Below are 25,258 nucleotides of genomic sequence, written 5' to 3'. Positions count from 1 at the left end.
TATATATATATATATATATATATATATATATATATATATATATATATATATATATATATATATATATATATATATATATATATATATATATATATATATATATATATATATATATATATATATATATATATATATATATATATATATATATATATATATATATATATATATATATATATATATATATATATATATATATAATTCTAATGTTGCTCCTTACTTTCAGTTGAAAAAACTCGTTTTTATTTAACTTCACACTGCTTTTTAAATAATACTGGAGAAATCATGAAAATTCTCTTCTCCTATAATAAATTCCTCCAATGGAGATCCTCTGACAAATGAGCCATCTCCCAACATTCTAGGACCAATGGGTTGATACAATCTCCCCTGGAAAAAAAACAGGCATCTCTGATCTATCTTCTGATGAAAATACAAAATTCCTCATTTTTGCAGATAGGAGTTTGAAACCTCTAATGTAGGGTTCTCTGATACACTGGATTAGATGCTGTGATTTTTACTAATATTCTGTGACCCTTAGGGGGTGTTTCCCCTTTAAAATAAGAGCTAAGAGTTCATATGGTACTTGTGACAAGGCAAGAAGAGCTAAGAGCTCATATGGCATGAGCTCTAACAAAATTCAAAGAATCAATAGATTGATTTAAAAGGAAAATCATAGGCTTACTGCTGGTCAGGATTTAAAATAAGAGCTTTGAGTCATGATATCCTTCTAAATGTCAAAATTCAATAAGATCCAATCACCCACTTGTAAGTTAGAAATGCCTCATTTTTTCTAATTTTTCCTCTCCCTTTAGCCCTTCAGATGGTTGAATCTGGGAAAACAACTTTATCAAGTCAATTTATGCAGCTCCCTGACACGCCTACTAATTTTCATCCTCCTAGCACGTCCAGAAGCACCAAACTTGCCAAGGCACTGAACCCATCCCCCCCCCCAACTCCCTCAAAGAGAGTCAATCCAGTACGGAAACGTCAATTATGTGTCTACGACATTTGCTTATTCTATCCACCAAGCTTCATCTCAATTCCTCAACTCTAAGCATTTTCCAAGATTTCCGGTTTCCCCCTCCAACTCCCCCCAATGTCAACATATCTGGTCGGGATTTGAAATAAGAGCTCTGAGATATGAATTCCTTCTGAATATCCAATTTCAATAAGATCCTGTCACCGTTTTTAAGTTAAAAATACCTAATTTTTTCTGAATTTTCTAAATTGACACCCCTCAGCTCCTCCAAAGAGAACGGATCCGTTTCAATTATGTCAATCACGTATCTAGAACTGGTGCTTATTCCTCTCATCAAGTTTCATCCCAATCTCTCCACTCTAAGCGCTTTCTGAGATTTATGTTTCCCTCCTCCAACCCCCCTATGTCCCCGGATCCAATTCAAGTCGAAAATAAAGCATCTGAGACATAATATCCTATATATCAAGTTTCATTAAGATCTGATCACCTATTTGTAAGATAAAAATACCCCAATTTTCACATTTTCCAAGAATTCCAGTTTCCCCTCCAACTCCCCCCAATGTCAAAGGATCTGGTCAAAATTTAAAATAAGAGCTTTAAAGCACAAGATCCTTCTAAATATTAAATTTCAATAATATCTGGTCACTTGTTTGTAAGTTACAAATACTTAATTTTTCCAAATTACCCCCCTCCCAACTCCACCAAAGAGAGCAGATCTGGTCTGGTTATGTCATTCACGTATCTTAGACTTGTTTTTATTTGTCCCATCCAGTTTCATCATGATCTCTCCACTTTAAGTATTTTCTATGATTTCCAGTCCCCCCCCCCCACCCAACTACCCACCCCCCAATAACACTGGATCCAGCCGAGATTTAAAATAAGAGATCTGAGTTACAAGATCCTTCTAAATATGAAGTTTCATGAAAATCTGACTACTCTTTCATATGTTAAAAATACATCATTTTTTCTAATATTTCAGAATTAATCCTCCCCTCCCAATAGAGCGGATCCGTTCCAATTATGTCAATAATGTATCTAAGACTTCTGCTTATTTTTCCCACCAGGTTTCATCCTTATCACTCCACTCTAAGCATTTTCCATGATTTTAGGTTCCCCCCCCCCCCCCGCCCAAACTCCCCCCGATGTCACCAGATCTGGTCAGTATTTAAAATAAAAGCTTTGGGACATGTTATCCTTCTAATTATCAAATTTCATTGAGATCCAATCACCTGTTTGTAAGTTAAAAACATCTAATTTTTCCTGATTTTTCAGAATTATCCCTCCCCCCAACTACCCCAGAGAGAGCAGATCTATCCCTGTTATATCAATCATGTATCTAGAACTTGTGCTTATTTTTCCAGCCAAGTTTCATTCCAATCCCTCCACTCTAAGCATTTTCCAAGATTTTAGGTTTCTCCCTCCCAACTCCCTCCAATGTCACCAGATCCGGTTGGGATTTAAAATAAGAGCTCCGAGACACGATATTCTTCCAAACATCAAATTTCGTTAAGATTTGATTAACCATTTGTAAGTTGAAAATACTTCATTTTTTCTATTTTTTTCCAAATTAACCAGCTCCCTACTCCCGCCCCCCAAGATGGACAAATCAGAAAAACGACTATTTCTAATTTAATCTGGTCTGGTCCCTGATACTCCTGCCAGATTTCATTGTCCTAGCTTACCTGGAAGTACCTAAGGTAGCAAAACCAGGACTGAAAGATAGACCAACAGAAATTGCAAATGCTATATGTCACTTGCTTAATATCAAGTGCCATAAAAAAGAAAATTTTCTTAGGCTTGTAACTTTTTATGGCTAAGAATAAACTTGATGAAATTTATAGATTTAAGATCAGCATAAAAATATGATTCCTTTGATTTAGCCTATATATTGGTATCAAAATTCTGTTTTTAGTTTTAGTAACTACTGAGCTGGGTCACTCCTTACAACAGTTTGTTACCACACACTGTTTGAAACAGCCAAAGGCTTTTCAACATGTAATATAGATGAAATGCACTTCTCAATTTAAAGTAGTTTATACTCCACCAAATAAAAACTGCAACTGACATCATATGGTTTTGCTGTTATTCTATAAAAAAAAATTACTAGATATTTGGTCATTTTGTTACCCCTTAGGACATCTGCTAGACATTTCAAGATACCCATTTTATACTTTCTCTACAGTCAATCAATTTTACATATGGAAGAATTTTTCACTCAAAAATGTCTAAGAGGTTTCTTTTCTTTTCTACCAAAACTAAATCAATTTTTCTAATCATTGGCAGCACAATATTGCTGCCTATGTAAAGTGGGGCATAGTACAATATAATTTTTTTTTCACCAAGGCTTTTTGTAAAGAAGAAATTGTCAACAATATTTTTAAAGGAGCTTATTTTATTAGATATTGAAAGTTCTAATGCCTCTAAGAGTCAAAGTTAAGAAAATCATATGATTTAAAATTGGTAGTTCTAGTGCCCATTTTAAGAGTAAATTGGAGGCAGAAAAGCCCCCATCATATGCCAATCAACCCCCTAAACATGTCCAATCAGAAATTTGGTACACCAACTTTATTCATTTTTTAAAGAAGAAATTAGAGCTAAATAAAAACACAAAATATTGAAACAGAACAGATTAAGGCATTTAGTTCATACTTTCAGGAAACAATTAAAGGAGAAGTCAATTGACCAATAGGTAATATGTGCATTTTATCTATAACTGCTAATAATTCTACTCCAAATACAACTTCTATTGAAAAAACTTGACACGCTGAGAGCAATCAGTTGAAAATGTCTAGAAGAATTTAGAGGCAAGCTGAAGTAAATTAAAACACATTATTAGCATATAGATTATCAAAAGAAACTTATCAGCAGTATTATAGCTAAAGCTAGTTGCATTGAGTTAAAATTTTTAGGGCTTGATGAGGGGGGGTGTTAACTGACCAGAAGGCTAAGGCATATCTAAAGAATATGCCATATATCAATAAAACTTTATAGTTCACCAACCAATGTAGGGTAAATTTAATTTAAGCTGCTTTATGCTGTCTTTTAAAAGGGTTAGGTTAGAGAAACAAAACTTTCAATAATGAATCCAAGGCTAAAACACACTCTGCAAAGGTATTGTCAAAGCTTCTATGTTAACCCTCTTCTAATTTCTAGGTTACAATTTAAATGGTTGACAGGTCTATATGTTTTGAAATTTTGACAAAAGTATAATTTACCTTAATTTTCTGTTATACCTTTCTTGTTCTCTGGTTTTAGTTCTGAAAATGGAATTCCTCTTATTTGAGTTGAATTTTAAACCATCTAATTTTTTTCTAAACTTACAGAATACATATGCAGATCTTTGACACCTCATAAATTGGGATTGAGCAAAGTTGTAAATCTGAAAACAGCTTTGTTGCACTTCATTAAAGGAGAAAATCTATTTTGCAAGGTTTCACTTTTATAACACAAAGGTTTTTCAAGTTCATAAAAAGTCACTGTCCTCTAAAGGAGGAAGGAGTGAAGGCAGGTACTTTGAAATACCTTCACAAGAGATACTTTATACTGTAGACTCATCTCTGAAAGTTTAATTTTCCTAACCTAGTCCCTTTCCAAGAGAGTAAAAGTATAGTGGGTTATGTATTTTGCACACTGTGCAAAATATATAGCCCAAATTATATATTTCAGGTTCATTCTGCAATCTATTTCTTGTTTTTCTGTTTCTAGTTTTGTCATAGTTGATGTAACTATAACAGTTGAGATGACTATTATTCAATCATAGTTGATTCAACATTTCTTTTTTATGACTAATGAATGGCTTTGCCTTTCGAACTTTGTTGTTTTTGGCACTGTTTAGCCAGTTTTTTAGTTGTTGTGCTACTTTTAACTATAATTTTTTATTTGTTTGGTTTTATGACACCAAAATGTGAATTTGTTTCTTTGGGGCTGTAATAAGACATCATTTGAAATTAATTATCTTATCTCAATTAACAGGTATATGGGTTGAAACAATAGACCTGTTGGGAGAATAGATGAGAAATATATAATTTTGGCTATATACTATATAATATTTGTACATTAGTGGCAGGGGGGGGGGGATGAGTTGGGGATAAAGTGTAGTGGGCTGTATCCAAACTGTGTTAGGTACAAATATTCTGTATCTTACAGTTATTCACTACCCTTTAGAGAGAGAATGAGGGAAACCAAAAAGTAAATTTGTGACCCTTCCAATCAAGCAAATTATCTATCAAATTATAATATCAAAACCAAATCCATGAACTGCAGAATAATCAGGCACTTCGCTACATTTTATGGTTTAATTACGTACTTTAAAAATATTAAAATTTCACTTGGATAAATAGAATATTGTTTACTAAAAGCAGTTCTGGTATAAAAAGGACAAGAGATTTTATAACTTGGAAAGAGCCAGGATTTTACAGGACTCGACAGAAACTAAAAAGAAGAATTTTTTGGAAATTATCCCCTCGGGGTCCGAAATCCAGACCTACCTGACTAGTTTAGTCCCAGCAATATTTTTTTTCTTACTATGGACAGCAGAATCCTTTATTTTTTCTGTAGGGTGCATCATCTTATAATTTAAAAGTGGTATCCGAAATAAGGGGCAGTCTATCCTAATTAATAGGTTATTTACGTCATTGTAAGAGGAAGGGGGGGATGGGGGGTGTAAATTTTGACAGGTTCGCTGAAATTTAAGAAAAGCCTTTTTATTACAATTTTACCATTTAATTCAAAAGTTACACGACTCGAGATATCAAAACCATCTTAGAAAAATTGTGTATCACACTGAAATTTGGTCTATTCATGCATCTTATTTGCAATAACTTTCTCAATTGGAGACGCAAGTGTTCGGTTCTATTATATTGTTCATCCTAAATTTTCGTTATGCGTAGTCTTTTTATTAATCAGAATTCAGAGCAGAGAGGCTTTTTAAAAATTAAAACGTCTAAAAAGGTATTTGGTGATTATCTTCTAGTTTTGAGGTGCACTGAAGATTAGAGTCAAACATAATAGGACGTATCAAAAAGGTGTTGTGACGTTTATCCATGGTCCCAAGCAGAAATATTGTCATCCACAAACCAGCAACAGAATTCACCTTAAAAATACGTTGTGAAGCTCAAACCACATAGTCACAGATCTGAGCTACGTATAAAGGATGAAATTTTTTTACCGTTAGATGGGAGGGTCTATTTTAATTTTTTCGCTTTGGACTTTTATCCGGATGTCTTTTACTCTTTATTTCCAAAATATAAAATGGTAATATTATTATAGAAAGGGTTAGATCAACACAAAAGAGGAGCGTTACCATAAAAGTAGAACTATTAGTATAAAAGGAGTAACATTTACATAGAAGGAGCAGTATTAATATAAAAAAGGTGGAATAACTATTAAATAGCAGTATTAGTATAAAGAATAATTCGAATATACTGACTTTCTTTTGATAGTAGAATCATTCTATAGTCTAAACTGAAAAGCATTATCCAGGTGTTCACAGCAGCAGCCTTAAATATATATATAAATATATATATATATATATATATATATATATATATATATATATATATATATATATATATATATATATATATATATATATATAATATATATATATATATATATATATATATATATATATATATATATAAATGTATATATATATATTTATATATATATATATATATATATATATATATATATATATATATATATATATATATATATATATATATATATATATATATATACATATATATATATATATATATATATATATATATATATATATATATATATATATATATATATATATATATATATATATATATATATATATATATATATAGATATTCTTAATTCAAGGTTCAAGACACAAACGGAGCCTTGATAAATTAAAAGGGAAAATAAAAAACTTGCAATAGCTTGTCAATCAAGACACCTTAGCCGACAGCAATATCATCAAAACGTTAAGCACACAAGTGATATTTATTTATGAGCCAGGCCACAAGACGCTACTTTGAAACTTTCAATCGTATCTATCATTTATTTGGAGCCGAGTCAAATTTGATTTATAAAGAGGATAAATTATAATGAGTCATTATAAAAAAAAAAAGATACAGTTAATCAAAGAATATGAGAGGCAAAAGAATAATATTAAAAATCCTTTTTTTATTCAGAAACTTGTATCTTTAAAGAATTTACGCTTGATTGTTGATTAATTACAAGGGCAAAACAAATTACATTTAAAAATTCCAATATAAATCAAGGTTGAAACGAAAGAAAATAACTCACACACACAGTGGCTGTGTCAATCAATGTCTCAATGACTTGTAAATTCTTGTAATCAAAATATCTGCATTCACGTGCCAGCTTATTTCCAAGATCCAAAACCACTTCCTCGACATTGCTAGCATCAGTAGAAGTAAAGAAAGATGCTTAAAAAAGAGAAGAGTCAACAGACATAATCTAAATAAAAATGGTTGAAAATGAGAGAAAAACTAGAGGAAATTTTTTTCCAAAAGCCCAGACCATCAAATGTGACAAGCTAAGCAAAGGGTATGGAAAAAAAATCAATGAAGTCTCTTAATGGAAATGAAGCACTAATAAATGTGATTAGATAACAAGCAAAAAGTGAGAATTGTAACCGCTAAAGCAAAAGGCATGGAACAAGCGACAGCGAGAATCACAGTCAATTGCAAAAAAAAATTACAGTGAGCTATGATTAAAAACTGGAATACATTTTTGGTATCACTGGCCTAATTTTATTGCGTAAAAACAACCAAACAAGTCAGTCACTGTTAGAAGGTGCAAAACATGACAGTAGTATTTAAAATTTGTGAAATATCGTCTTAAAATGCTCACCCCTTCTCTCTCTCTCTCTCTCTCTTTCTTTTTCTCTCTCTTTCTTTCTCTCTCTCTCTCTCTCTCTCTCTATATATATATAAATATATATATATATAGAAATACTTTTTAAAAATTTTAATATTAAAATAAATGACAATGATAAAAAGTTCCCTTTCCCATATTGGACAGTAAAATTTCATAAGAATCCCCCTAAACCACGGTTTATTGCTGGAGCAGCTAAATGTCCAACCCGCATTGCTGCTACTGACCTCTCTTTAATTTTAAAGGAAATCGTAAATAAACTTAAAACCTATTGTTCTGGTATTAAAAAATTTTCGAATTTTACTCCAGATTGGAGTGTTAATAATTCACTGCAGGTGATAGATTCTTTAACAATGGTTTCAGCTAAAAGAATTGAGTCTTTCGATTTTGCGACAATGTATACTAATTTATCACTTAATGTAGTGTTTGATAATTTAAAAACTGTTATCAAGAAATCTTTCCTCTTATCTAGTAAAAGGTTCTTAAAAATAGACATTTATAATAAAGAAGCTATATGGACAAACTGCTTTACTACTACAGTTAACTTGAGATGTTACAGCTTGGATATGATTTTTGAGTTATTGGAATTTGTTTTATACAATACTTATATAAGATTTGGGGGTGATTTGTACAAGCAAATTATGGGAATTCCCATGGGGGGGAATGCCAGCCCATTTATAGCTGACTTGTTTTTAAGTCAACTAGAATATAAATATATGATGGATAAGAATAATCCAATTAATTTAAAACATGCTTTGTCAAATAATAAAAGATATTTAGATGATATTTTGGTCTTAAATTGTAAGGATTTCATTGATATTTCTAAAAATATATATCCATCAGAGCTTATTCTTGAGCCTAGTCATGGCGCTGGTCATGAAGATCATTTCTTAGATTTAAATATTAATATTTGTGATAATAATAAATTAAGTTTTAAAATGTATAATAAAACGGATGATTTTGATTTTGAAGTGATTAGTTTCCCATTCCCTGAAAGTAATATACACACAAATATCACATATTCAGCGTTTTTCTCACAGTTACTTCGTTATGCAAGGATTTGTAGTAATTATATTGATTTTAAAAATAGATGTAAAATCTTAAGCCAAAAATTGATATCAAGAGGTTTTTCTGCAAATAAATTAACTTGGCAATTTAAAAAATTTAGTTTTCATTATAGCGAACTTTTAAATAAATGTCAAAAGAATTATCTAGAAATACTTAAAGAAACTTTCAACTAATTTCGGAGGTTCGAGAAATGTTGTCACAGCGCCATTTATTTTGAATTGTATTTCTAATTGAGCGGATTTTCTTAAAAATTAGCCACATGGTAAAGATGAATTCTATAATTGTTTAGTTCATTCAGATTTTTTGCAATGTGTTAATATTTGTGATTTGGTAAAATTTATAATATTTAGTTTACCTATTGTTGCTAAAGGGAGGGATATATTAACAGGATAAGCTTGTTTTGGTTTTACTTGGTTGTTTTACATTTGCTGGTTGTTTTTTTTTTTCATAGGCATGTATTTTGGGGGTGAAACCTGACGCGGGGATGCCATGGATATTCTGTGGTAGCCACAACACTGTGCTGGGTAGAGAATTTGGAGTGGCGAAACCCTATATAGGCCAGTGTATTCTCCTGATGAGCCCTTATGTTGGGTGTTGCCTCTGAATTATTTGTCTATATTATTTTTTCTATTGTTTGGTAAATGACGACTTATACTTATTGACGACATGACTGCCTGTCCATGGATTATTCTTTATGGTTGATTGTGTGTGGCTATGCTGTTGGACCTATGTGATTGTATGGATGAGTAGGGTTAAGGCCTCATTCAAGTGCTGGTCTATATTAATCACTAATTTAGGAAAACAGTCTTCCTTTTCTCCTTCTGTCTTTTTTTTTTTTTTTTTTTTTTTTTTTTTTTTTTTTTTTTTTTGCTGTTTCATTGGTGATTTCTCTTTTCATGATAAAATTATGCATGCACCTAAAATCTGCAATAACAAAGGCATGAAACAAAAAATCTAAGGTAATGATGAATGAAAATGAACAAAGAAATCTACAGTTGGGAGACCGTTGACAGCGATGATCATATCGAATCGTGAACGAAGTTTGTGCTTAGAAAAGAGCAAACGTAAAAAAATAACGATGAATCCCAGGAAAATACAAATTGTATAAAATGTCTGACTCTGAAGGATTAACAGGAAGAAGAAATTGAATTCATGCCAAATTTTCTGAGCTCAATTGAAAGTTCTGATTGGGCACCTTGTGACTTTAAACTAAAGATAAGCAAATGAATATGCCAAATTCATTACGAGCCTTAATTTTGAAAAAAAAATCATATGAGTTGAGGTAACATTTATAACAACATTTGAGGAGCATAAAATACATCGTTTCCGCCTTAGGAGTTGCCGTATCACTTTTAGTATCTATGACGCACGCAAAATTACACGAGATGACAAATTGCTTTGAAGAAAATTCGATGTCAGGCAACAGTAGTTTCCTGTTTTGCTTTTAAGTCCAGTATACTTTGTCTTCTTCGTCGCCCCCATTGTAATTCCAGCGGGCTTTCCCAATAGGTAAACTAAAAAAATATGGACAATTTCTGTTGCCCAAATCTCTGTAAGTCCTGTGAACATGGTCAGTAATTAATCTTTAAATCAGTTTTTGGGGGATGGTTGCGACTCTTTGTCTATATACATTAATTCTGTCCTACGATTCATGATAAGACAATCCCTCAATCAATTTCACTCAATTGATTTTAATTCAAAACTTAAAATGATAATTATTTCGCTTTCCAGCTCTAAAACACGATTGAAACCATTTTTATACTGTTTCAAAACTAAATAGATTCTTCTCTTTTTTGATATGCAAACGCTTGAATAAAAATTTCAATGACGAATGCAAGAGGCTGAATTCTTACTTGTCCAACGTTTTCTAGGAGCATCGTCAGAACTCAATGATGTCAACATACTAGTACCACACTTCTCAAAAAGCATTTTTAGCTACAGATACCAGAGACCCATTTTTTTATTAGCAATCGAATGGTGACAGCGCCAGCTGCCAGTCTTAACTCCTGAATATCCTCCCACTAGTCTTAAGAAAGACACTAGTTAAAATCTGTATTAACGTCAAACAAGATATTATGTTTGATTCTAGCGTACCAAAGAGTCAACAAAATCATAGCACTAAAGTTAAAATGTCAACAGTTTAATTCCTCTTTCTAAAAAAAGTACGGAGTGTTTTTTTAAGATCTTGTATCATTCGTATGACAGATTAGTATAATTAAAGTGACAAAAAAAACGAAAAAGAACCCTTTTGTGGAATTTTTTTAGGTTTTGATCATGGCTATATTCTGCCACTGTTTACATCTTTTATATCCAACTCAAATCTTAATCGTACACATTCACTTTTTTCAGGTTACTTAACATGAGATTCGAGACACATAAAGTCTAGGCAATTGTGCCTTCTAAAACTATCTAAGCTAAGGGTTCTCAAAGCTGAGAGACTCAAGACCCCCAAAACAGTCAATTTGCCGAAAAATTAATCTGACAAATACATCTCAATGGTCAGCGTCCATCACAAAAATACAAGAAAGAACCTTTTAATTTACCTTTAAAAACTTCCGTAGGACTTCGAGCACCTCCATATCCACCAACATACGCTACCATTTCGGTAGATGGTTCGCAGTTTTTCCTTTCTACTGGCTCTAGGGTTTCGTCTTGTATTTTCAGTCGTTTTGACTATATAACAAACAAAATCATTAGGATTCCCACTGATTGAAAACAATAGATATAGTCAAAACTTTAGTTGAAGCATAGTTAAAATTTTTAATTTATTAATTTACAATGCAAAATAAACATTGCAGACGACGCTGCATAGTAGTGGCAAATATAAAAAAAAAACTAACATAACAATAAAATAAGCAATATATATAAAACAACACTCAATAACAATACAAAGAATAAAAACAACAAACAAATTAACCATTATAACGTTGGAAAAAGCAGACTAGGGGGATGCCAGAAACAAAATTATTAGTATTCCAAATCATTTTAGAAGCTGCACTGTCCATTCAAACTCCAGCAGCAGTTACACAATAGCGAGATACAATATTTCTATTTTGGAAAAGCCCAGGATATCTTATCGTACGACAAACGACTAATTTTTAATGCATTAAAAACCAACTCAGACCAGGTTTCGAAAATTGACAATCAAAACTGTGCCACCTGTGTTGTGAAGGGTATGTCCCCGCCACTATTCAACTGAAACAGGATTTTTTCATAAAAATTAATCAAAATTGTGAATTGTTTTTATTTATTTATTTATAGGTTTATTTTTTTAGTGCTTAGGCTTAATAAATATGTTCGTGTTTTTGCGACATTTTATGAGGTTCTACTTTCCTAACGTTTCTTTTTGTTGGTGTTGTTATGCTCTCCTCAGTGCTTTATGCACCTTGAGAGCCTTATCTATTGGTTGTTATCCACTTTTTAAAAATAACAATTTAACAGCAGAAGCAGTTAAACATCTGATGCTCTACCAATGTCACTGAAGAACTGCACTATGATGCGGGCAATGGAAGCAAAGGGTATGGAAAAAAAAATCAATGAAGTCTCTTAATGGAAATGAAGCACTAATAAATGTGATTAGATAACAAGCAAAAAGTGAGAATTGTAACCGCTAAAGCAAAAGGCATGGAACAAGCGACAGCGAGAATCACACTCAATTGCAAAAAAAATTACAGTGATCTATGATTAAAAACTGGAAGACATTTTTGGTATCTATGGGGTCGTAAGAGATTACATAAAATTATGCATGCACCTAAAATCTACAATAACAAAGGCATGAAACAAAAAATCTAAGGTAATGATGAATGAAAATGAACAAAGAAATCTACAGTTGGGAGACCTTTATCAGCGATGATCATATCGAATCGTGAACGAAGTTTGTGCTTAGAAAAGAGCAACCGTAAAAAAAAAACGATGAATCCCAGGAAAATACAAATTGTATAAAATGTCTGACTCTGAAGGATTAACAGGAAGAAGAAATTGAATTCATGCCAAATTTTCTGAGCTCAATTGAAAGTTCTGATTGGGCACCTTGTGACTTTAAACTAAAGATAAGCAAATGAATATGCAAAATTCTTTACGAGCCTTAATTTTGAAAAAAAATCATATGAGTTGAGGTAACATTTATAACAACATTTGAGGAGCATAAAATACATCGTTTCCGCCTTAGGAGTTGCCGTATCACTTTTAGTATCTATGACGCACGCAAAATTACACGAGATGACAAATTGCTTTGAAGAAAATTCGATGTCAGGCAACAGTAGTTTCCTGTTTTGCTTTTAAGTCCAGTATACTTTGTCTTCTTCCTCGCCCCCATTGTAATTCCAGCGGGCTTTCCCAATAGGTAAACTAAAAAAATATGGACAATTTCTGTTGCCCAAATCTATGATTAATTTACAATGCAAAATAAACATTGCAGACGACGCTGCATAGTAGTGGCAAATCTAAAAAAAAAACTAACATAACAATAAAATAAGCAATATATATAAAACAACACTCAATAACAATACAAAGAATAAAAACAACAAACAAATTAACCATTATAACGTTGGAAAAATATCTTATCGTACGACAAATGACTAATTTTTAATGCATTAAAAACCAACTCAGAGCAGGTTTCAAAAATTGACAATCAAAACTGTGCCACCTGTGTTGTGAAGGGTATGTCCCCGCCACTATTCAACTGAAACAGGACATTTTCATAAAAATTAATTAAAATTGTGAATTGTTTTTATTTATTTATTTATAGGTTTATTTTTTTTAGTGCTTAGGCTTAATAAATATGTTCGTGTTTTTGCGACATTTTATGAGGTTCTACTTTCCTAACGTTTCTTTTTGTTGGTGTTGTTATGCTCTCCTCAGTGCTTTATGCACCGTGAGAGCCTTATCTATTGGTTGTCATCCACTTTTTAAAAATAACAATTTAACAGCAGAAGCAGTTAAACATCTGATGCTCTACCAATGTCACTGAAGAACTGCACTATGATGCAGGCAATTTCTACATTTTCAGGAACTGATTTAAATCCTCCAAGTGCTAACTGTATTGATGGAGCTACATTCTTTTTGACAAAGAAGCCAAGTATATTTGAGTGATAACCATTGTAACTCGGGCAGTTAAAACAATATGCTCTAAGTCTTCTTCCACTTCAACACAATTGGCACAAATTGGGGATTCATCATATATCCTGATTCCATTATATTTTTAAATGACGCACTGGCATTTTACGTATTTCACCAGTATTTGACATATTTTACTGACATATTGTACGAGGGGCTTACAATTTTCACAGCACAAAAGTGTAAAGAAACTGGCAGTACCAGGTTTGGATATGATTTTGTTTTGTGTATAGCTGTATTATCCAGTTTAAAAGGCTGTCTGTCTGACTTCAGTCTCTTGTTATCAGAACGATAAAATTTATTGTAGAACAAGTAATTATAATTTTGGAATGCTGAAATATTCGCTGAAATAAAATTACATCACATTATTTCTGTGAGCTGTTAAAGAAAAAAAGTGCTACAAGCAGGATTGACACATGACAAACAAGAAAACAAAATGTAAAATTAAATAGCCAAGAAAAACGAGGGTAATATCAGCCAGTAGACAGAAAAGAAGCAAAAATGATAGAAGCAGATATTTTATCAGGGACTTTTGCTCATTAGTCTTCAGTGCTGAAAAAAAAAGAGAAAAAAAAACTAAACTTTTGAATTAACAACAGAGCAGAAGAATGACTTAATCAAACAAACCAAGCCAGAATAAATGAAAGACTATTCACCAATTAAGATAGACAAGAATTCTCTGCTTAGTGGTTAACTTAGCTTGTCTACTGACCAAATTTTCCTTAAAAGTGTGGTCAGATGATCTTAATTTAAACTAAAAACAAATTTGTATTTGAATCTTTTAATTTTAAGTTATTGTAAATTGGGTTTATAGGAACATCTCCAGGATCTCTATTTAAAGCAAAGTCTCTATTAATGAATTTTGTTTTTTTTAATTTCAACTGCCTTCCTAAAAGAATGTGGGAATCCATTTACTTCAGATATTAAAGTTGCCTTATCAAAAAGAGCTAAATGACCTGAATTTTCAACAATGTGGAGGCTAAAGCAGAATCAATATATTCATTTTAATATAAATTTCACATCCCAAAAAAAAACTTGCATTCATTCTGTTGTTTCCCCAGGAGCTGGTGTTAACCCCATCCCCGAAAAAAAAACAATGAAGAATTCCCCTCATACGGAAATCCCCTTCCCCCTCCCATTTCCCCATGGACAATTCCAGAATTTCTTTAGAAGTGAAATTGAAATTTCTACTCTCATGTTTAAGTTGGAGGCAATCATATAGCATTGCCTATGGTAAAGACCCATAAGAGTTCATATAGTAAAGACCATAAGGGTTCTATAGTAAAGAGCCATATTAATATTTGTTCATTTATCTTTTCTCAACAGCACTTTATGTGGAAGGGGTGGTCGAATAAACTTTGGAGGGAGCTTAACTGTAAATCGAAAGTTCCAGTGCGCTTTTCTAAGCCTGCTTTTCAACCAATTACTACCAAATGAGTTGTTACTGACTACGAGCTATACTCTCAGCCTTGAGTTACCTAATATTTTGTATATATTGGTTATAATAAAAGAACCTTGAACCTTGAACCTTGAACCTAAATGGCTCTTGTGTTTCAGCAGTTGTTTTGAAAGAATCTTTAGATAAATACAAAATTAGTTCTAAGGGAGAGACAAGGGGAGGTTGGAGGTAAAAACTTATATATAATCCTCAGTGCCATATTCAAAACTTTTGTTTGGGGAGAGGGGGCTCTGGAACAGGCACAGTCACCTTAATCATAATCTGAGTCTGAAGGAGAGGAACTTCATTCGCCAGCAGATCCTGTCAAAGATGATCTTAATGACTGAATGTTCTGCTATTATGATCCGGTGTTTAGTTAAATAGTCATCAAAGTGTTATAGTCATCCAAGTGTTACAGACCACTTATTTACTTGTATTTGGTGCTTTCATAAATAAATAGAAAATACTGTGTATGATGTGAGAAATGTTGCTGAATGTGGCTATTTAAATATGCAATTCTGTTAGGGCAACATTTCTTAGGTTTAAATCTAGGAAAAAAAAATGTTGATATGATTTTGCTCCCAGATAATGGTAAATTTGATTTTTCTTTGCTTTTTTTTTTCAAAATAGATGTCCAAAACCAGGTACTCTCCTAATGCTGAGGTATTACCCAAGGCACAATATTACCAAAGGGACAAACTAGACTGTTAATTAAATTGATTAAACTCTAGATGAAGAGCCATTACCTTTTTTAAGCCCAGGAAAAATAGGATCATCAGAAAACTTCATTAAAAGCTGAAAGTGATGCCTAAAAAGAAATGCTCAACTGGTCTTGTAGCTACAGGTCATCTCTATTTTACCCTAAACACCAATTTTACCGAATATTTCATAAGGAGTACAATATTTTACCCTATTTTTACCAATTTTACCTTATTTCACAAATTTTAAATTATTTTAACAGTTTTACTTACCAAGTCTTTAGTTGATGGTAATTTTACAACAGTAACTAAAAGTTTATTTCTTACCTTAGAATAGGTTCAGGGATTTTCGCCACAATAACTTCATCAACTCTTTCAGTTGGGAGTTCATAAAGTTTATTTACTAGATATTGAAGGTTATCTCTGTTCAATGATAACAAATATTCTTCTTTATTGGTTCTGAAAGAAAATTCAAGAACAATACAGTTGGTGGCGATTGCTTACTCCTGAAATTCAACTGAAGCACCTCTTTTGTTTCCCACTCTAGATTTTTTTAGGCTAATTGTGTAGTAATTTTTTTTCAAAAAATTTTGCAATGAAAGTAAAGAGCAAAGTTGAAACTTAAAGCAAACAAAAATTACAGCTGGTTTATGCAACATATTTTGGAAAAACTGTTTCATACAAATTAGCTCATGACATTTCTATATATTTATAAAAGTCTGAAAAACTAGCAATTTACTTAAACCACAAAACAAACGTAACAAAACAGAAATAGACACAGGAGTAATTCATAAAGCTTTCAATAGTCTTTTACCATCCATAAAATCAATAACCTTGATGATACAATTTTAACTGTCTAGAAAATTCATTAAGGTTTAATTTCCAATAGTGCTATTTTTTTCAGAATTCTGCAAATATAGAAAATATGATGAGCAAGTTTGTTTGAAACAGTTTTCAAAAATATGTTGCAAACCCAGCAGTAATTTTTGTTTGATTTATGTTTCAACTTTACTTTTTTCCGGAAACGTTTTTTGAAATTAATTTTGGCATGTGTTTAAGGTTTTAAAATACTGACAATAAACCTAACAAAAAGTTTTTTTCTAACTTAAGCAAAGAAACTGATGAATCCAACATGAGTTTTAGTTAAAATAGAGTATTTAATATAGGTTTAACTTCCAATCTCTTTTAAACCTTGCCTTAAAAAATCTGGAATTTATTACCAAAAGTCTATAGGGTACTCATCCTTGGCATCTTTGAGGAGTCACAAATAAAAAAAATCAATTATATAAGAAATTATTAAAAGAACTTAAGACGTGCACTTAATATAATGTATACAAATTTGTGTTTTCGTTTTTTTTTTGTGCTTCTTTGTTTTAAATATTTTAGAACAGATCACTGAAAATAAATCAGCAATTAAAAGAATCTCCAGAATCTAAACAAAGATTAAAAAGAAAAGCAATAGGAGTGGCAAGACGAGGAGCCAATTCACTTATAAAAAAAACCTGAAACATTATCAATATCACCATCTGAAATGCCATCAGGGTGCAAGTTTTTTTCTTACTTTTGAGAAAAATGAAAAATTCATCTGTAAAGCTTTTTTTTATGTTATTTCACAGTAAAATGATGTAAGAAAAAGTAATCTGTATGACTTCTTCTGGCTACAGTATATCAAAATAAAGCAAAAAATTATCTTTTGCCTGATTTGGTAAAATCCAATGGGGTGCACTTACATATCTAGAGTAGTAGTTGAGGAAGGTGAAAACCTGAAACATTATCAATATCACCATCTGAAATGCCATCAGGGTTCAAGTTTTTTTCTTACTTTTGAGAAAAATGAAAAATTCATCTGTAAAGCTTTTTTTATGTTAGTTCACAGTAAAATGATGTAAGAAAAAGTAATCTGTATGACTTTTTCTGGCTACAGTATATCAAAATAAAGCAAATAATTATCTTTTGGTAAAATTTGGTAAAATCCAATGGGGTGCACTTACATATCTAGAGTAGTAGTTGAGGAAGGTGAATCAAATTCTCAGAAAAGAATCCAGAGTCTCAATGATTCCCAGGAAAGATAGTTTAAAGTATATATCCCTACCCTTTCTTCCCCTAGAGAGCACTAGCCTTGACTTCATACTGAGTTCAAGTTTAACTTTTATCTATTTATTTTATTCAAACATGAGAAAGCCATGGGCTTGTTGCAATACAAATACAAGAAATTAAAGCTCAACAGCAACACTGCAAGACACAGAAAAAAATAAATAAAAATATTCTTCAATAAAAACAACTATACAACTAAATATATTACATAAACTTTATAGTCTAATGCTTTCATGTTAAGAATAACTGAAAACATTCCATAGTTCAAATGTAAAAAAAAATCTTTCCAAATTGTTCAATCTCAATAACCAATCTTTGGAAACAGTAAACTAATATTAGGTCCTTGTATCCACATTAGTTTAGATTAGCCAACTGGTTGGCTAATCTAACATTTTATAGATACACAATCAGTTACATTAGCTACCCAGTTGAAAATGAAAGTTTTCCCATATATAATGTTTAACTATGGAACTTTTCTGTATATAAACTAGCTTATGTGATGGATATCCATTTGGGAGAGACTACTACTGATAGCAATAATAACTTACTGCAGCACCAAGCTGCCAGCAACAGAGCTATGAATATTCCTCTATCCTAATCTATTTACAGCTCTATACACCCTTCCAATAAGTTCTCATTTCTTTTTTTTTGCCTCCTTCCACCCAATTTGGAGACACCTACTTTTCATTTGGCCTTAGATGGCTAGCAGAAAAGGAGCCCTATACAGAGGGAAATAATCAGTAGTCATTTTAGATCTCATAATCTAGGGGGGGGGGCAAGGTATACCATATGAGTTTAAAAATATAAATAAAAGGAACTTAATGTCAGATATCAGAAAAACTGGACAGGAGTAGCTACCCCACCCCCCTCCAAGTCTAGAACCATCACTAGAAATAACCAAATTTTTGTACAGCTTACTGTTTGAAATACAGTCTTTCAGATGGTTACGCAAAACAATCTATAAATAATTCCTCTGGAAAAAACATCTAAAACAAATCCCCTGTCTTTTGGATTACCCATATTTTATAGCCAGAATCACTGTAGCTTCTAATATTCTTATTTTTGTTGGCAGACTTATCTTTCTATTCTCATATATAGCACAGTCATTTTAACTTATTTATCTGGTATACCACATAAGGATTGTATATTTCCTAAAGTTCTTCCACTGCATGAATCAAATGTTTGTTCAGTCTATAGATCAAAATATTAAAGACCATCACAACTTTACTCAATGCCAATTTATGAGGTCTCAAATATCTATAAATACACTTTTAAAAAAAGGAACAATCAACTGATATGGCTTAAAATTGCTTAAACAGGAATTGCATTTTTCAACATCAAAAACCAGAGAAAAAGAAACTGAAAATTAAGATATAATAATGTTTTTTCAAAATTTCAATAGGTATAGACTTGTAGGTAAATATTGAGCAGTTAATATTATTTACCAATAGATAAAGTGAACATACCATTTGATACCTTTTTTCATGCTCTTTTTGAATATAGTAATTGCTTTTGGCACAAATGAAATTTGGCCCTATATGCTAGTTCAGGCTATATATTTGCACATTAGGGGGAAGGGGGGGTTAAGATTTATTTCTGATACAAATGAATGTAATTTGGATTCAGCATGCAATTCTGACTACAGAGGTAAGTTTGAGCTTTACCTCTACTCCCCTAATGTGCAAATATATAACCTACCCTGAGTTGGTATATATAGAAGTGGGGGTGAAGTTTATTTGCACCAAAAGCAATTAGGCCTTTGTTTGAAAAGAGCATAGAAAAAAGGCATTGAATTTTTTGTTCACTTTACATGTAGGTCAATATGAACAGCTCAGTACCAATTTGTCAAGTAGTCAAATTTTTAAACATAGAAATCAGAAAAGGATTAACATAGTAGCTTTGTAGTACCTTCCTGGAGTATTTTTTTGGCCCTGGATGCATTAGGTTACTGAAAGTTTTGATTTTCTAACCTAACTGCTTTCCAAGAGAGCAAAAAGTAGCTTTTATAGAAGTCAACCAAAACTCTATTCTAAAAGACCTCTAAATCAAAAAAAGGGTATCATTATAGGCTAGCCTAAGCAATTTGCTTGCTATGGAAACCAGAAAAATGCCTCTATAATTACCACACACTCCTACTAATCACCTTTTGTGTAGGGAAGTTTATTCAAAGTTTTCCTAAAATTAATAAGTAAGCCTAGCCTACTTCCCTTTTTTTCTAACCCATATTCACAATCTTCAGTAGTCTATGCTATTATGAATTAGGGTAAAAGACCTGTTTTTGGGAAAAACCACTTTTCTTTGGCATTCTGGAAAATTAGAAATGAGTTTTTGGACCATCCTGTTTTAGCCTACAACAGCATGATGCAGTGTGAGGGCAGTAACAAAAACCCCACCTTTTTGGTCAAATTTTCACCAATAATTTGTCCACATAAATTAAAAATGTGGTCTCTGTTTTGACAAGCAATTGAAAAGAAACACTTATACTTAATATTAGTGATTTATAGAATAAATACCAAGCAATAAAAGTTATATTTTTAGAATTAAAAGAAAGTCAACTTTCTGTCAATGTGAATAAAACTGAAACACTACAAGGATGTACACACCAAAATAAGATAGCCTAACCAGTATTTCCAAAATAGGTCCTGGTATGTAAATCAGTAAACTAATAGTTTTGAGAGTACAATCTTAAATAATTTTAATAATAACCATATTAATGTAGGCCTATAGCTTAGGTTTTTATCTTCAGTAAAATTCTAGTTAATTGACTTCTTGCTATCTCAGAAAGGGTTTAGGTTGGGAAAATGAAACTTTCAGGGATGGGTCTACAGACTAAAGTATGTCCTGGGAAGCTATTTTGAAGTACCTACCTCCACTCCTTCTCCCTCTAGAAGGCCCTGAAATTTGCCTACAAAAAGCAACTAGTTGCTTTTCAGTAATTTTCAGTTACTAGTTGCTTTTTCTCTGTCTTTAGTTCTGAAAATTCAATTCCTGTTATTTGAGTAGAATTTTGAGCTATATCAATTTTTTTTTCAAAATTTAGGAAATGTGTCTGAAGGAAATGTGTCTTAGTCTGTAGATTCATCCCTGAGAGTTTGATTTTCCTAACCTAAACCCTTTCCGAGATAGCAAGAAGTTAATTGACTAGAATTTTACCTTATCTTCTCTTATATATACAGTTCTTCTCAATTCTTCTTTGGTAACAAGATGTGATGGTTTTTACATAATTTTGCTCAATTGGATACTAGTTTTTTAGCCTATGAACTAGAGATAACTTAACATTTGTCAAACTGATCTTTAGCTTTGTAACCACCATCCAGAACATACTCCCAAATAAATTAACTCACTCTATATTCCCTAGATCTATTTCATCCAGATCATTTAGTAATAGGTTTCCTAAATCAACTTCTGGTTGTAAATGCTTTGAGACATGAATGCTCTGTAAAAGTTCTTCTTTTTCAGACAGTTCCTGCAGTACTTCAGAAACAATTACATCTGTCATCTTGTGTTAAATGATAAAGTATAAATGCTTGGAATAAATTCTAGTGTCTGAAACGTAAACAGAAATTCAGCTTTGGATTCACAAATACTTGAAAGAAGCACATGTTTTTCATATTTTGAAACTGTGGGTATTATTTAGTATTCTAACTGACACCATTGAAAATAAAGAAGAAAAAAAATACTTGAAAATTTAAACTTAAAATTAATTGAAGTTTGAGAACTTAGTTTTTGTCTTTAAGGAATAAATATTAAAAATTATCTGATATTTTTGTCCTAGTAAGATTTTTGCAACTTACAACGCTGTCTATACTGTCTATACTTTATTCCTACTTATCAAAAACTGAGCAAGTTCTCAAAGAGATGAAGCAATCTTCATCTCTAAGAATGCTTAGGGCCAAGGCTGACATCCTGGCCCTAAGCGAAATACCTTGGAAAGGTGTAGGCCAAGAAACACAAGATGGTGGATATGTGTTGTTGTACAGCAGAGAGGACAAGCATCATTGTGCTTATGATGGTTAATTGTCAAGAATCATGATGTCCCCTGCAGCATACCGATCAATGCTCAAAATAACTCCAATAAACGAAAGAATATTTTTTGCACGGTGAGCTAAAACACGCTTTAAATCTTTATTTATGACATCCTCCCAACCCAGACGACGACGACCTGCTTTCCGTGTAGCCCCAGACGGTTGGCCAGAAAGGACAATCTTCGGGAATCTGTCATCCTTCTCCGCTGAACGTGGCTTAGCCATCTCAACCTTTCTTTCATTATAGCCCGTACAACCTACTGTTTGAAATACGGTCGGTCAACCAGGCACCCAGAACAAAGCATAGGCAATTTCTTTGGAAAACATCTAGCAAATTTTCATCTGCTTTTTGGAGCGCCCATGCTTCAGAGCTATATTTAACCACTGTCATCACTGTAGCTTCCAATATTCTAATTTTGGTTTGCAGACTTATCTTACTCTTCTTCTAAACTTTTTTTTTTTTGCGAAAAACTTAGCTATTCTACTTTTAACATCTTCACTGCTCCCACCGTCTTTACTAATAATACTACCAAGGTAAGTGAAGCTGCCAAACTGATCAATCTTTTCGTTACCCAACGTCACCTTTTCATCTTCACTTATTCCGAGCCTTAGTGACTTAGTCTTCTTGAAATTAATTTTCAAGCCTATTCTAGCACCTTGAACTCGCATAACCTCTAAAAATTCATTTGTTTTGCTCAAGCTTTCATCTAATATGCTTAAATCATCAGCATAATCTAAGTTCAGGAGCGTTTTTCCTCCCCATTTGATTCCGTGGTCTCCAATTGCCTTTCCTGTGCTCCTTAAGACGCAGTCCATCAAAATGATCCATATAAGGGGGGATAGAACACAACTCTGCTTAACTCCTGATTTAGTACAAAACCAGTTGCTAACTTCATTTCCTACCTTAACCGCAGCAGGATTATTCTCATACATATCACAAATCACTTTAATGTATTTTTCTGGTATACCTTGTAAGGATAAGATCTTTGATAACGCTCTTCTATCAACAGAATCGAAAGCTTGTTCACAATCGATACAACTGAGGACCAAAGGAGTTTGACAACGAAGGGACTTCTCAATTATTAACCTAAGAGCGAATACTTGATCGACACATCCTCTACCTTTTCTAAAACCGCACTGTTCTCCTTTTAAAACTTCGTCTACAGCATCTCTCAGTCTAAAAAGTACCATATTACTAAGTAATTTGCTATCTACAGAGACCGGAGACCGGACTAATGCCTCGATAATTACGACACTAACTCTTGTCACCTTTGTTATACAGTGGTTTAATTAAGGTTTTCCTAAAATCATTAGGTACTTCCCCTTTTTCAAAAATCATATTCGTAATCTTCAGTAGCTTATGCCTAACATCAGAGCTATAAAGAAATAAGCTATAAAGATAGCTTCTATAAAACCTTAAAGGCTGTCACCAAAGACACCACAAACATGATGCTCTGCGTGTTGTTGGTGATCTGAATGCCAAACCAGGAGCCGATCGAAAGTACTGTCCTGAAGTCCTAGGACTGCATCGACTTGGCCAGATTAACGAAAATGGTGCGTTACTAGTTCACTTCGCGCTAAGTAATGATCTTGTCGTTGGTGGATCACTCTTCAAACATAAGAATGTGCACAAGTACACATGGACATCTCCAGACGATTTAAAGCGAAACCAGATTGATCATTTCTTGATCGCCAGAAGCTGGTGCACAGGCCTGTTAAACGTGCTTGTTATAGAGGAGCAGACACCCAGTCACATCACATCCTCATGATCGCCCACATTCAGATCAAACTACGTGCCCAAAAGAAAACACAGCAGGATCTGAAGAAACTGTACTACATAGAAAAGCTTGTCAAGGACGAAAAGAGATTAATACATGTCTGATCCAGAAAGAATTTACAATAGATGGGCTTCCCTTTTCAAAAAACATTTGAACAGACCGAGAACCTGCGACCGAGCGAATGTACCTGATATCCCTTTTATGATGTTAGACATCAATACAGATCTTCCGAGTGCTGAGGAGATCATGCATACAGCAAAAAAGATTAAATAATGCACGAGCCCCGGGTATTAATGGCATTCCAGCAGAAATGCTGAAGTACCCAATTAGTACCTGCATATTCATTTGGCTCTCCCTCTTCTCCAAAATATGGAACGTAGGGAAGGTCTCAAAAGATTGGAGCAGAGGCATTATAGTCAAACTCTTCAAAAAGAGAGACTTGATGAACTACCATAACCGTAGAGGCATCAAACTTCTCCCTGTCTCACCCAAACTATTAACCTCCGTCATTTAGCAGTGTCTGCGAAAAGCACTAGATGTAACTCTACGAGAAGAGCAGCAAGCTTTCCGTACTGAGCGATCATGTTCTGATCTAATATTTGTACTGAGAATGCTTGTCAAAAAATCAAAAGAAAGGATCAAGAAGCTCTACCTCCTATGCATTGACTTTGAAAAGGCATTTGACTCAGTTGACCGAGATTGCTTGTGGAGAGCTTTGAAATACTACGCAATTCCCGAGAAAATAGTAGATATGATTATAGCACTATATGAAGAATTGGAATGTTGTGTAAAGACCGAAAACGGTATAACCAGATTTTTCAAGACCTTGTCTGGTGTTCGTCAAGCGTGTGTACTTTCCCCCATGCTCTTTATAGTTATAATAGATTATGCCCTGAGATTCGTATCGGGCCACAGGGTAAAAGTAAGCAAAAAGCTATTGTTCGATCTGGACTTCACGGACGACATTGTCCTTCTCGAAGAGTCTAAAGAACGATTACAGCAGCTACTTGACGCTATTAATGAGAATGCAGAGAATGTCGGGCTAAAGATAAACATTGACAAATCGAGGAGCATGGCCGTCAAAAGCGCACTACTTGTTCTCCATTCCAAAAACAAATGTCTAGAACAAACCCATGAGTTTAAGTACCTGGGTAGTTGGATTGACTGTGATGGAGAGATTTTGA

At 32.8% G+C, this 25,258-nt stretch overlaps 1 protein-coding gene across 1 annotated transcript; it reads right to left on the bottom strand.

Moving 5' to 3' along the window:
• Positions 1-7,270: 7,270 nt before the first annotated feature.
• LOC136031581 (ribosome biogenesis regulatory protein homolog) lies at positions 7,271-21,877 on the bottom strand. Its single transcript, XM_065711251.1, has 4 exons — positions 21,616-21,877; positions 16,505-16,636; positions 11,470-11,599; positions 7,271-7,407 (listed from the first exon to the last, which is right to left on the bottom strand). The coding sequence occupies exons 1-3, from the start codon at positions 21,768-21,770 to the stop codon at positions 11,587-11,589; spliced, it is 300 nt and encodes a 99-aa protein (XP_065567323.1). The 5' UTR covers positions 21,771-21,877; the 3' UTR covers positions 7,271-7,407; positions 11,470-11,586.
• Between the last annotated feature and the right edge of the window lie 3,381 nt (positions 21,878-25,258).

This window comes from Artemia franciscana, chromosome 9 (assembly GCF_032884065.1).
Source record: "Artemia franciscana chromosome 9, ASM3288406v1, whole genome shotgun sequence".
In the NCBI taxonomy this organism is placed as follows: Eukaryota; Metazoa; Arthropoda; class Branchiopoda; order Anostraca; family Artemiidae; genus Artemia; species Artemia franciscana.
The sequence above is the reverse complement of the archived record's forward strand: the minus strand, read 5'-3'. Positions and strand labels throughout refer to the sequence as shown.